This window comes from Triticum urartu, chromosome 5 (assembly GCF_003073215.2).
Source record: "Triticum urartu cultivar G1812 chromosome 5, Tu2.1, whole genome shotgun sequence".
Taxonomy (NCBI): Eukaryota; Viridiplantae; Streptophyta; class Magnoliopsida; order Poales; family Poaceae; genus Triticum; species Triticum urartu.
Genome location: NC_053026.1, coordinates 642,713,107 through 642,727,331, shown reverse-complemented (window position 1 = coordinate 642,727,331; position 14,225 = coordinate 642,713,107). Strand labels below are relative to the sequence as shown.

The 14,225-nt window shown below is 44.6% G+C and overlaps 2 protein-coding genes and 1 pseudogene across 4 annotated transcripts; 1 reads left to right on the top strand and 2 right to left on the bottom strand.

Annotated features, from left to right (window-relative positions):
• The first annotated feature begins 201 nt into the window (after positions 1 to 201).
• On the top strand, positions 202 to 3,717 carry LOC125511531 (putative F-box/FBD/LRR-repeat protein At4g03220). Of its 3 annotated transcripts, XM_048676922.1 has the most exons (5): positions 202 to 1,246; positions 1,321 to 1,515; positions 1,730 to 2,021; positions 2,955 to 3,020; positions 3,125 to 3,717. In XM_048676922.1, the coding sequence occupies exons 1-4, from the start codon at positions 245 to 247 to the stop codon at positions 2,990 to 2,992; spliced, it is 1,527 nt and encodes a 508-aa protein (XP_048532879.1). In that variant the 5' UTR covers positions 202 to 244; the 3' UTR covers positions 2,993 to 3,020; positions 3,125 to 3,717. The 3 variants fall into 3 exon arrangements, with proteins under 3 accessions (XP_048532879.1, XP_048532880.1, XP_048532878.1); XM_048676923.1 differs by having other exon boundaries at positions 202 to 1,159; positions 2,955 to 3,717; XM_048676921.1 differs by having other exon boundaries at positions 2,955 to 3,717.
• A 131-nt stretch (positions 3,718 to 3,848) lies between these two features.
• LOC125511529 lies at positions 3,849 to 10,041 on the bottom strand (annotated as a pseudogene).
• A 375-nt stretch (positions 10,042 to 10,416) lies between these two features.
• Positions 10,417 to 13,696, bottom strand: LOC125511530 (pentatricopeptide repeat-containing protein At1g03100, mitochondrial). Its single transcript, XM_048676919.1, has 2 exons — positions 13,364 to 13,696; positions 10,417 to 13,247 (listed from the first exon to the last, which is right to left on the bottom strand). The coding sequence occupies exon 2, from the start codon at positions 13,234 to 13,236 to the stop codon at positions 10,915 to 10,917; it is 2,322 nt and encodes a 773-aa protein (XP_048532876.1). The 5' UTR covers positions 13,237 to 13,247; positions 13,364 to 13,696; the 3' UTR covers positions 10,417 to 10,914.
• Between the last annotated feature and the right edge of the window lie 529 nt (positions 13,697 to 14,225).

The window sequence follows — 14,225 nt, the reverse complement described above, 5'->3', positions numbered from 1 at the left end:
GGGAATAACTAATATCCTATCTGATACCGACATGTAATTAATTTTGTTTCTAATAGTACTATTAATGTTGTATGCGTATTTATTAATACTTCCTTCGTTCCGAATTATTTGTCGTAGATATAGATGTATCTAGATGTATTTTAATTCTACATACATTTATTTTTACGACAAGTAATTTGGAACGGACTGAAGTATGAAGAAAGGACATTTTGGCCAGAGCAAAGGTCGGCTTTGGGGATTTTCCATGGAGAAGGGGGAAGTAGTACGCCGTACCAAGCTCGGTCCAGCCGCCGGCGGCGGCGGAGGACGAGGAGGAGGAGCACGCCGTCCCAAGATGGGTCCAGGCGGCGGAGGAGCCGACCTCATCAGCGCCCTCCCGGAGGATCTGCTTCTCCAGGTCCTCGGGTGCCTCCGATGCGCCCGCGCCGCCGCGCGCACCAGCATCCTCTCCCGCCGGTGGCGCGGCCTCTGGACCCGCCTCCCCGACCTCGTCTTCCGCGGCGTCGCGCTCCGCTCCCTCCAAGCGGCGCTCGCCTCGGTCCAAGCCGCGGCCGGCCCCGTGGGGGTGACCCTCCTCGACATGTGCGTTCCCGACGCGCTCCTACACTCCGTCCGCGAGTACGACATGCCCCCGCTGCTCCACGCCGCCGCGGCGCTCTCGCCGGTGGACCTCCGCCTCGCCGTGGGGGAGGGCACGCAGCGCCTGTACGTGCAGGTGGAGGTGCCCCGCCTCCCCCGCGCCATCTCGGTGGAGCTTCAAGGCCTGGATCTCGTGTTCGCCGACCCGCGCCGCAGCTGGCTGGGGTTCCCCGCGCTGGAGACGCTCTCCCTCACCGGCTGCCGCGCCAACCTCACGGACCTGGTCCTCCGCTGCCCGCGCCTGCGCGTCTTCAGACTCAGGGAGGACCACGGCGCCCACCACATGAACATCATCATCAGGTCCTCGTCGCTGCAGGAGCTCCATGTGGACACCAGGATCCCCTTCACCTACCGCATCGACATCAGGGCGCCCGCGCTCAAGCGATTGGCCATGTCCTTCAGCACCAGCGACAAGATCATTGTGCTGGTGTCCGTTTTGGCGCCAATGCTGGAGACGGTCTCATGGCGCTGCACCTATTCCACAGTGTCTGCCCGGCTTGGTCTTTGGGGCCTCTCAGAGGTGAGGTTACAGACGGAGGAGAACAATGGACATGGCGGGCAGCTTCCTCCTCACGTCAATGTCCTGTCGCTCTTCGTGGCTGCAGATGTATGTCACTCGAGATTCGCCAACTAAACTGAAAAATTATTTATTTATGATGTCCCGCCGAATTGGTTTTGTAGGATTCATATGAGTTTCCAGAGGAAGTCAGCCTTAGGACGGAGATAGAGAAACATATGGTTACCCATTTCTCTGTTTTGGAGCTACGTGTCGAAACATGGGGGCATGTTTTTGGAGCATTTGCATTGCACATCCTTGAAATGGATCAGATTTCCACTGCTATACAAAGCCTTAAAGTCATCCTGCTGAGTTCAGAGGTAGGAAATTCATCCATGTGCTTGTATATTTATGGTGTATTCCCTCTGTAAACTAATAAAGATCATTTAGTGATTTAAACAATCTTATGCTGTATTAGTTTACAGACGGAGCAGTATATAGTACTTGCTCTCTCAATAAAAAGTTTCCAACCGTCAAGCATCTATCTATAATATGTATACATTGTACTAGTAATTTTCATGTTATTATTTTTAGGATGATGAAGCATGCCCACAAAATTGCCCTTGTGAGGAGCCCAGTAACTGGAGAAGCCAAACTATCTCCTTGACCAATCTTGAAAAAGTGGAAATCAAAGGCTTCCAAGGAGAAGGTCATGAGTTTGATTTCTTGAAACTGGTATTTAGATGCGTACCAATGCTGAAAACAATGTCTGTGAGGCTGTCAGATGAGGTCACAGCAAGTAACGACGATTGCTGCAAGAAAATACATGACGTCTTCAAGATGTATCCTTTTGTGGAATGCAATGTGATTGTGGATCTTAGTCCTGGTAAGTAGATTTGGAATGCAAGATTAGCATTCTTCTAAATTCATGCTTGGTGTATATATTCTGCTCTGAAACTCTTATTTACCTGTTTTATTTTGTTAGCGCCTTTCATGTTGTGCGAGTTCATACGATGCTTCCAAAGTGTCGTTGACATGCTGATTGTTCATTTCAGGCCAGCTTAGTTTTAGCTTGCTCTTGCTCTTTAATCTTTTTGTTTGCTGCAGAAATGTCCATTGTGATGGTCCTATGTTTTGGCAATGTGTTTGCCTTGGAGGAGTAGACCCTTAAATCTATATTCATCCATGCTATCAGATGATTTGTTGTTTGTCTAGGCCACTGAAAATTTTGGTTTTGACCCCAATAAATGTCTGAACATGCTATGTTAGTGATGTTTTTTCTTTAAGAGAATATTGCTTCTGAATTTGTGTCCATACAGTTTATTTCATGCAAAATGACAGGTGCTGAATGATGAAATTGGAGATAAGAAGTATTGTAACTTTCTAGTCTATGCATGCATCTTTTTGTTATTGGCAATATTCTTTATTCGTCGCACTCTGGTTTTGGACCACTAGGATTCAGTAGCCAATAAAGAATTTTCTGGATTGGCTGAAGTTATGTGTCTTAGTATTAGATTTCTATGTAGGCCTAGAGAGAAAATTTAGAAGTATTCTCAAACAGGCATATGAAAAGAGATTGACAGCTCTTCATTGTTTTAAGTTATTTTAAACTGCTTCAGATATTTATGTGATTAGTAAAAAAATAAGAAGTTATAGTTATATTTTGTTGAACAAGTTCTTGGTTGTTGTTTTCTCCATGCTGTCACTACTTTATGATTTTAGTTGCTATGGACAACAATCTCTATACATACAACGGCACTACGTTTCCATACCGAGGAGCTGACTGAAACTGGTGTTGATTCACCTTGTTCGCACGCAGAGTCAACAGACAGCAGCCATGGTGGTGCCTCGACATGATCCTCAGTTGCCACATTTGCCGAATCAGGTGGGTTGTCAAAGAGACCGTCTTCTACCGTGCTGGCTGACTCCACTAGCTACCTAGTTCCAGGATTTTGCTTGGTGGCTTGATATGTTATTTTGCTATTGCAGTGGAGCCACAGGCACGAAATGTTGCGCTCTTAGTTAATGCATTAGCGGTAGCCATTGCCTGATTGCGTAGCAATTACCAGATTTAGTGGACTCAACTTATGTCAGCCTGCCCAAGTGATGTTCTGTAAGCCTATTATGGCTTGTATGCTTTTCTTGGCCAGCATGTTCCTGATTAGCAAACTCGGTATGGCACTACATGGTCGTTTAAGGCATCACTGCTTAAAATGTTGGAAGGAAAAATGAAGTTGCATACTACACTAAAACATCTGGCGCACAACTGCGTTGTCAAGTGTTGCGGAAATGGGTAGCACCTACAGTGGCCAGAGCTTTTCATGATGCCGTCGCCTCATTGTGGCCTCAACTGGGTGTGATGAAGCCTGTTGGAGTTGAGTTTGTGCTTTGGTTCATTTGATGCTCTGTACCATCCTAATCAAACTAGCCTCAGATTCAAACTGCAGCAATCTGGAATAGTTTCTGTGCATTCCGGATGGGTTGATCCCATGGTTGTCTGAATTTTATGTAGTATGAAAAGGTTTGTGACATTCCCATATGAAAAAGATTTGCTGTTCTTGCTAAGGAAATTGTGTCCTTGAGATCTTTGGTTCGGTTACAACAGTGAACCAGCTTTACAAATAACCATTCGTTGTTGTAAAGCTGGTTTCCTGCCACTGAATATGAGTTACAAACAGTGAGCCAGCTTTACAGATGATTCAAGAATAAATTACAGTAGCAAGCAATGTTGTAGCCATAGCTTGTCAAATTTTCTCAGATACACCAATGCATGGTTCCAAACACGGTCTCAATCAAACAAAATTATACGTACATGAAGATAACACATGCATTCAGATACAATCTGAGATATTTGGTCCAGTTACATTATGCCAACACTATCATTTCATTTGAATATCTGGCTCTAGAGATAAATCCATACATCTCCAGCGTTGCTCATTCTATCATACTGTCCATTGAGAGCTTCAAAATTCGGGACAAAATAGACAAAGATAAAAACTGAATGTCGTTTGGACACGTGGGCAACAACACATACCATGTTCTTGGAAGCTCAAGACATGTACTATCACTTGAGAATACAAATGGTACGATATATAACAGACGACACACATTATATTAAGTCCAAGGGGAGCATCTAATAGTCCAAACTGTCTGTCAGTAAATGGTCATGCCTCATTGTGTGTCTTCAGAAGCCACATAATTGGGCATCTAATCTACTAGAGGCATTGCCCATTGGTAGACATCCAGCGGGTCTTCCCCATGGCCGTGAAGCTGAAGGCGCTGTCGTTGCACCCACAGCAAAGAAGAGATCTCCTGCATGTTCTCTGTCAACCACAGCTGTTGCAAGCTTGCCAGTGCCTCGACACGCCTCAATGTCCGGCAATCATTTATGCGTAGCTCCCTCAGTCGAGGAAGGTTCGAGAGCCTCTCCAGGACTTGACATCCCGAGATCAAGAAGCTCTCCACGAAAGGGAGGTCCTCCACTGCCTTCAAGCAACTTGCTCCAATAATAAAGAGCTCTTTCAGGTTGGTGGCCTCCGGTCCAAGCTGTCGTGGGAGAGCTCTTAGCTTGGGGCAGCCAAGAAGCTCCAACCTCTTCAGGCATGGCAGCAGCTGCATCGGGGGAGACGTCGCAGTCACTCCCCCTTCTGTAGCTGCTGCCATTGCATCTTCTTCTTCAACAAAGGACCACTCGCTCCAGTTGGGCATGTCTTTGATGACGAGGTATTCGAGCTTGGGGAAGGCAACTGCCTCCATGGATTCTATGGGATTAGCCTCCCCGCATCCAACAAATTCGGGTCCGATCTTGGTAATTGCGGTTGCTCCAACAATTTTCAGATATCTCAGGCTGGCTAGCTGCCAAATTGCTGGAAGATGCGCACAGTATTTGCAGTCGATAAGGTTCAAATATGTTGTTGAAGACAAATGGATAATGGTACCAAGCCAGGTGGGATACCTTCGACCAAAGAATTTAACAATAATAAGCTTTTCCAAGTTGAGTGGAGGGACTAGCTGCTCAAAAATCTTCTCAATATTGCTGATATCATCTGAATTTGGTTCTTCTTTACGTTGACTGCACCAAAGATTCAAAAATTTGAGATACTTTTGCCTCCTAACAATGAAGAATTTGCCGTACTAGGAGCTGCTCTTTCCAATTTGATCATGTGAAGCTGCCTTAGCTGCCAAAGATGCCCTAACTCTTCCAACTTCCATCCATCTTGTGTATTAGCGTCATCACTTGTACCACCAATAGGAAATCCTTCCAGATCATTGAGGAATTCTAGTTTACCTATCCCTTTTGGCACCTGATTTATCGGTGTACCACCTAGACCAAGGCGCCTTAAATTGCACAATTGTGTGATCGAAGAAGGAAGGCTGTGCAGAGCTTTGCGCCTTTGCAAGTTCAGTATCTGAAGGTTTGTCAAAGAACCGATTGACTCTGGAAGACAAGATATGGCTGTCTCATCTAGATCAAGAAGTCGTAGATGGATCAAACCACCAACACAATCTGGAATGCTTTTTATAGATGAACCAGTCAGATCTAAAACTCTGATGCATGGTAGCCTCTTGAAAATTGTATTTTCAACACTCAATTTCTTAGTAGAATGAATTAACAGTGTCCTTGCTCTAATCTTCTCTTTGTCCACATTGGGGAGCATTAAAGAATCTTTGTCAGTGACAACTGAAACACGCCGTAGCTTGGACAGAGTTGTAACCTGTAATGATTGTGGGTCACCACAATAATTTTCGTCTCTTGAAAAGTGTTGAGCAAGTTGCCTCAAGAGATCATGCATTTTGCACATGCTACGGTCAAAACGCAAAGGGTCTAGTTACAGTAGATTCCTATACATCAACTCATAGTAATATTCTTCAGCTGTATCTTCCAGAAGTTGTTCTTTATGCTCCTCAACAAAGCCTTCAGCAATCCAAAGCCTGATAAGATCATCACGGTACATGTACTGATCTTCTGGATATAAGGTCAAATAGGGGAAGCATTGCTTCAAATGCCGTGGCAGATCATCGTAACTCAAATACAGAGCACCTCTGAGCTCGATTGGAAGATTGCACATAGACCATGCACTTCTCTCCATAATCTTTCTCCACTCATTCTGAGTTCTCTCTTTAGTTGCTAGAACACTAGCAGTAACTTTGATTGCAAGGGGAAGTCCGCCACATTTACACACAATTTCCAAGCCTATATGCCGAAGGTTTTGCACATCATTTTCTTGATTAATGTTCATACTCTTCCAGAGCAGTTCCCATCCTACATCTAATGCCATCAACTCAACTCGATGCACATCCTCCACCCCAATTACATGTGCAACTGTATCATGTCGAGTGGTTACTAGAATTACTCCGGTTGCAGCAGCATGTAATGGAACTCTCAGCAGATTGGTCCACACCTGAGGCTGCCAAACATCATCTAGCACAAGAAAGAAACTTTTTCCTCGAATGGCCTCTGCAAGCTTGCTGCTGAGCTCTCCCACACTTTCACCTTGCTCTTGATGTACACCAAAATTTCGAACCACTTCTTTCAATAGAGCGACTTCAGAGTACTCCTGAGAAACACAGATCCATGCTCGGTTGCTAAATGCTCCTTTTATTTTTTGGTCATTATATATTTTCTGAGCCAGAGTTGTCTTCCCAACCCCTCCTGTTCCAGTAATACCAACCTTGTACGCCTTCCTTTTCTTTTGTGGAAGCACCAGTTCAACCAACCTTGTGCAAGCATGTAAAGTTTCCTTTCCCACAAGATTAGGCTCCACAAGGTGGCAAGTTCTCATCTGCTTCACCAGTGGAGCTTCCGCTTTATGCTGCATAGTGCATACTCTGGAGCTTTAAAAATCTTGCCCCCAACTCTGAAATCTTCTCAGGTTCTCCATTGAAATCTCTGATTTTTATGGCAACATCATGACGTTTCTTACAATTGGGAATGCATGTGAAAAATGAAATTCCACCACATTTGGTTACCTTCGTTGATGAAGAATTATGTTCAGCTAGTAACTTGCCTCCTTCAAATCTCACCAAGTCGATAATGTCATCAGCATAATACATAGCATCTTTCAGCTCACCAAGCCAATTGTTGACTGCTGACTCTTCTGTCCTCCTTTCTTCAGCATCATTGAGAAAGCATTGTATTTGAGTCATTGTTCGCTGCAGGTCTCTAAGACCTTTATTTACCCCTAGAATAAGAACCGCCTCTTCTTTAATTATTTCTTGCAATCTTTTGGCACATGATCCAACAAGAGATCCCAGTATGGCTGCCATCAGACAAACTTGATGAGTTTAATCCACCAATTTACAAATGAATTTCTCTGGAAGTGTTGGCAAATTTGCAGGCTGGCAACAAATACACAACATGTGTTAATACGGTTCAAAAGGTAGACAATGTTCACTAAATTCATTCCTCAAAAAGAAAGTTAACTAAATTCATATCCTTGTAACTGAAAGTCAGAGACAATGACATTGGTTTGCTGTTTAAATCCTGAATAAAATAGTCTACAGGAGGCTGAGCTACGGAACTTCAATAATGGCTCTAGTGCGCTTTGCACAGCATGCATGTCAGTACAAGTTCTGAACAATGGGACCAGCCAATCACTTAGGCTTTTGTACTGTATAGTATAGTAGCGTAAGTAGGAACGTTATTAATGCATGCATAATGCAAATAGACAGAGTAATTTGATCATAAATCAATATACTCAACTCCACAGGAAAGGTGCAAGGAAAAAAAAATCTGCATCCATGTTTGATAAATTCAACAGTAGCGTGTACCCGCTTTTGCTATTTTAGCTTTTACTATTGAAGTATCAACCCTTGACTTAGCATTGTGTCCTTCTGTTCTATATCATTTCTTTTAGTCCATAAGTTACTATGATTCCTTCCGTATGTTTTACTAAACCTCAAGTAATATTCAATTAGTTCAACCATCATGAGATTTCTAGCAGTTCAATCTTTATCTGGTTATCCATCTTAAAGACAAATAACTCTAATTAATTTTTTTACCTGTTCATTAACCAGTTAACTTGCCGATTAATCCTTACTCGTAGGGTCACCGAGTAGGCAATAAACTGATAAATCATCCAATTAATTGATTAAATGGCTAATTAACTTGCCAATTAGCCTATTAATCCCCTACTCGCCAGCCAACCGAGCAGCTACCAGTTAGCGATTTCCTCAACAATGATTTTTTCTCACGGTAGCATAGGAGTCACAATAACACATTTCATTTCATTGTAGTAATACCATGGAAAGAAAGATGGAAGATCTGGAATACAGTACAAATATTACCTTTGAAACCAACCTTAAAGCAAGAAATAAATAGTTGGTAACACCAGCCGATAAACACGGAAGCAGATTGCTCCAGTGGTCAACCAATCACCACTTTAAGATCTCGATCAACCCATGACTACTTAAGATCTCGATGGCCGAACCCAAGGAAGATGGAAGGTAATTGGTTGACTAGACTGACATATAGAAGAGATAGCAGAGGATTGTCAGCAAATAACCAAAGGAAGCCGCACTGCAACACATATAGAAGGGGAAAAAGAGAAGGTGAAGTATGCTTCCCTTGAAAGAAAACTGCTTCAATGAATACAACAAAAAGTAACACTAAATAGAGCTATCTGAACTAGAGAAAATACCTGAATAAGTTAAATTGATTAGACTGCTGCAGCAGAACAGGATGTGTTCGAATGAATTGTTCCCTCCCAACAGGATATCTTTGCTAAGCAGTCCAACAAAAATAAGAACAGGCTCACCAATCATGAAACGAGTCTGCGCGATCAGCAGGTGCAAGTAAGGTATGAGTTCAGAAAGGTTAAGATAAGAAGAAGGATGAAATGTCTACTCTATTGATTAAAGGATATGCTTACTAGATATCAAGAGAATGGATGCAGAAATGAGCAGAATGTTGAGAACTGAATGGACGCAGTGAAATGGTTGAAAACTGAAGAGTATTTTCCTACTGAAGCATCGGCTTCTTCCCCGCGAAAGATAAGAAGAACCATTTTCTTATATCACACTAACAGTGAGGGGAGCTTGCATAAACTATGTCCACTAGATAGCACAGTCCAAAAAGTCTGTTCTGTAGTATTATTTTTACTATAGGATGGCATTGGCTCTGATGCAACCATTCATTAATAAGCAAGCCTGCAGCTTGCTTACTGGCCGTGATGGATGATGATGCACAGAACCAGCAAGCAGGTAAGACTCTGATCTGTTTACCTCGTCAAGATTCAATCAGCAAATGTGAAACCTGGTGCATGTGTCAGCTTGAGATTTGTCTCTGAGAAATAATAGGCAAGTTGCACAATTAAAAAAATCCTGGGAATACATTAATTGATGCAATTTAATATGCAAATGAGGACAAAAACAGGCCATCAACTAATAAACCAGCAATGATCAGGCATGATTAAGAAAGCTGGTTTTGTTCAGATGTCGTGATTGCTTGTATACAGTTAATCAAAAGACTGACTCATATGATTTGTACATGCCCTACACATTAGTCAGAACTAAAGGCAGGCGAGACACATGATGGTTAGTGACTTACTGACGGGTACGAAATATTTGCTACAATAAGTGAGCTAGGTTTTTTCCTTACGAAGAAAGGGTGAGATCTGTTAAATCAAAGTAGGGTTACAATCATCATCAATGAGACGCAAACAAGTACATAAGCTGACAGAAGAACATAGTTTGTCAATATTCTTAGATACAATGCATGGTTCAAAACACGATCTCAATCAAACCAAATTATACTCCCTCCGCCCAGAAATAACTGTCGCTCAACGGATGTATCTAGCACTGAAATACGTCTAGATACATCCGTTTAAGCGACAGTTATTTCTGGACGGAGGTATACCTACATATACAGTCTGAGATATTTGGTTCAGTCGCATCATATGAACAGTACTATTTGAAAAAGATGACTAGATATATTTGGTCACAAAATTTGCATACAAAAAAGACAAGTAGTATTATCAACAACTGTTAGTATCATAGAATAATTACGAACAAAAAAGACAAGTAGTATTATCTAGATGCATAGCCAGAAAAGGTAAATTTGCCTATTACATAAGCACAAATTGTAGCAAATTTGGTTATATCACTGGTAACAAAATATCCTTTTCCCACGGAGGAAAAAATATCTTAACTGAAACCTTAACACTAGTGCACAGACCATGTTAACTTACAAAACAAGACAAATCCGTTGCTGACATCTTTTTTCCATAGAAGCATCAATGCAGTTCCAAATAGGTCAAGGCTTATCAATATTATTCAAGTAATACCAAGTAAACCATGTATATTTTCTTGTTATATCATTGCACGCTCACATCATCCTTCCATCCAACGACCTGTTTCAACTTGAACACTGGACAGCATTGCATACAGATTTTCCGCTGCTGTTCTATGTTCATGTACATCTTGTCTCAGATTGTACATACACGTATGGCTAGGTCCACTAGAACAAATGGCTATTGCAGAACTTCAACTCAAAAACAACATACCAAAACTGGACGACATTGGCCACCGGGGTTTCTGATCTGGAGGAAGCATGATCTGGCAAGCGATTTATTCCTGTAGCACGGCAGCTGGCACAGCTACAAACCAGAATCATCATCCTCAGAGCAGGTCTATCTTCATGGGAAAGTCTAGCCTGATAATGAGATGGGGAGGGAACTGGGGAAGGATCAAAGATAGAGGCATCCATACATTGGTTTCCAACCATGCTAGTCCCAAAAACACTATGCCACACGTGCTTCAATGCTTCCAAAATCTCACTTTCATGTCAACCCAATCCATCTCTTGAAATGTAGTGCTGCTTCTCTCCTTATCAGTTGAGCTTCTGTTTGCACCTTAGGAGCCTTACCTTTGTACAATGTTCTATGATATTTAAGCCACAGGGACTTGTACTTGTATTTATCTATAAACATCTCGCACTTTTCCATCAATTCTATAACTTCCATTGCTCGAAGGAAGAAACCACCTCTCACAAAGCAATACAACAGAGAGTCCAACAGTTCCTGATCAAATTTCATCGAGTTGGAGTTGGCCAGAACTTTCATTTCGCCCCACAAATCTGTCACCTCCACATACTTGCCACCAACAGCAGCATAAGCAGTTACTAAACAATGGAAAGTTTGTGCATTTGGCGTGTGGCCTAAAACACGCATCTTGCTCAGTGCTTTGTGAGCATCGTGCATTAATCTCTTCTTACAGAAAAAATGTATAACATTGTTCCAGTCATGAAGGGCATGATTAACTGTATGGCCACTTTTGACTTCTTCCACTAGCTTAGCCGTCAAAGCAGCTTCATTGCTATCACAGCTTTGTACTAGCATCTCAAACTCCCTGTTAACAGATTTTTGAATGTTTGAGCTCTTCATCTCTTTAAAAAGATGGAGAGCGCCTGTGGTGTTATTGTGATGTGCCCTGGATTGTATCAAATCTTCGTAGCAGCTTGAATCAAGCTGGATTCCTGCCTGTTGAGCATCCTTCAAAAGTGCAGTTATATCATCTTCATGATTCTCCTCTTTGCAGTAAGCTTTTAGGAGTGACGAATAAATGGAAGAACCAATTCTAACTCCAGAAAATCTCATCTCGTCAAGAAGGTCATGTGCTTGCTCTAATAACCCAAGAGAAATGCATGCATTTATCACTTGTACAACAAAGGAGCTCTCAACAGACACAGGTGAATCCTCTTTGCTTGCCTTCACAAGAAACGATGCCAATGCACTGATCTTATCTGCTTCCAAGAAAGCTTTGACTAGTTTGGCATACATTGTTTCAGTTGGATGGAGGACACCATGTTCAGATTTTACCAGTCCAACCTGTTCCTGCAGCTTATCTGATAATAGCTTGTGTAATTCTCTCGCCTCTAATTCAAACCTTGCAAAGCTCTTATCTTTGAAGAATGAAGAGTAATTTTGCATTTGGCGATCAGTAGACAGAGGTTTATCTGGGGAACCTGAATTTTCAGGGCCCGTTTTCTCATAAGGAAGATACAATTTGTTAGATTCGACTGCTTCAAGAACTGCTTTAGCTGCTTCTAGTGACCGCTTTGCGTTGTTACCCTTTTTAAGCATATCCAGTACCATATCCACAGCAGAATCCAAATCCCCGAATTTCAAATGGCAGGAGAGCAGGCAATCATAGTACTGCCTGAACTCTGATTCACTGAGACCACAGGCCTCATCTACATGCCTCTTCAACTTCTGAATCTCATCTTTGTGTCCATTCTTTTCATATATGCGAGCCATGACAACCAACAAGCTGGCTTCAGGTTTCACCCCTATCCTAGGCATTAATTCGAGAAGCTGCTCCGCCTTTTTAGTAGTACCAAACAGGAGGGATGCAGTCAGAACAATGCTGAAGGTAAATGAATTGGGCTTCATTGCTAGCAGTGGACGGTTGCTCTTCTTCCGCGGATCAACTCTATTGTTCTGGAAAAGGTATCCGATCTCCATTACCATGTCGGCAGCAAGAAATGAGCCGGTTGCAGTCTGACACATGTGTGCTATAATTGCAGACCATGCTGCAACGGGTGGGTATGCTTCAATCTTCACCAGCTTCCTCACAACATTTACAGCAAGATAAGGAAGAGCGCACCGTGCAAGAATAAGGGACAGGTAAATCAGGGCCTCCTTCTCCAGCAGTTCATGCCTCTCTTGAAATGCGCGATCAACCACATTGTATGACTGGTTAAGCCTGTGAGTGTCACAGGTCGCCGCGAAGCCAGTGATGAGCTTGCTCAGAACAGACTTTCTCGGGAGCCCGTCCATGTGAAGGTGCTTCTCGTAGGCCCTCCACGCATCATCGAACCTCTGCTGGTCGGTCCCAGTTTCTATCTCCGATGCTAGCAGAGACGAGTCCCGGGCTTGGACGAGAACCGTTTCGGTAGCGGTGGAGAAGCAAGCGCCACGAGTAACGACATGCGATTTCCGGTTCGAGAATCCGGTATCTTTGTCACCGGTGCACTTGATAGCATCATGATACTTGTGGTCCAAGCTGTGAGAGGCAATACAGGGTGGCGGACAGGCGAGGAGCGCAAATACGGCACGGCCTGAACGCGGCCTTGCAGTACAGATTCTTGCAAGGCGGAGCATCTGCGTGTTGCCTGCCATGGATGGATAAATCAAATCAACGCGGTCTTGTACTACAGATTCAGCAAACGGCGGCGGTAACACTGAAGATTGTATTGGGGGAAATCAGCTCCCAAGATTGGGGATGTACCTCGGTTTGGCTACACGAAGAGTGGAAGCCGACACAGGCCGCAGCTGAGCGCCGCCTAATAATCCCCTCCCCGGCGGCATCCCTGGCCTCTGCTTCCTCCGCTCTCCATCCTCGGCGCCTGCCGAGCCGAGAGAGCAGTCGCGACAGAGATGGGGGCGGGCGACGGGCGACGGCGGCAATGGAGGCGCGGCGGCGTGTGGCGGGAGGGGGAGCACCGCAGCGGGTGGGAGTGGCGGCGGCGGGGAAGGGGGGCGAGCTCCGGGTAGGAGAGCGCCGGCGGCGGCGGGAGCGGCAGGCCTTGTTGGATTTGTTGGGCCTTGGGGCGAAACAAGTCCACGTAACCAGCCCAGGTCGTAAAAAAAATGCCCAGGTTCTGTACGTTGACCTGGCACGGTTGACAGTACCACGTCCGCCCAATTCCTCCCTTCCCCCTAAGAGCAACTCCAACTCCAGCGCTCAAGATGGACCGTCTCCTCCTCTGATGTCGTGGACAGGAGGCGCGCTCAATTACTCACGGTATTGGTCGGTCCACGTGTAGGCCTCCTCCGGCCAAGTGGGTGGAGGCAGAGAGCGCTTCCGCGTCGGCTCCGGCTCCGGCTTGGGCTCGACGAGCGACGGCGGTGGCAGAGGCGGGACGAAGAGCGGTGTGTGGACGGTGTCCCCCGCTGCCGACAAGGCAAGGGCTTACTCCAGACCATCCCAGTACGCGTCCTCCTCGAGCCGGCTAGCCTCCTACGCATGCTGCAGGGCCTCCTCAAGGGCGGCTTGGTACTCCGCCTCCATTTCCTCCGGCTCTACCCGCGAGGGCGACAGTTGAAACGGTGGCGAGATGGCGTCGACGCCGACCCATCGTTGCTCCTCG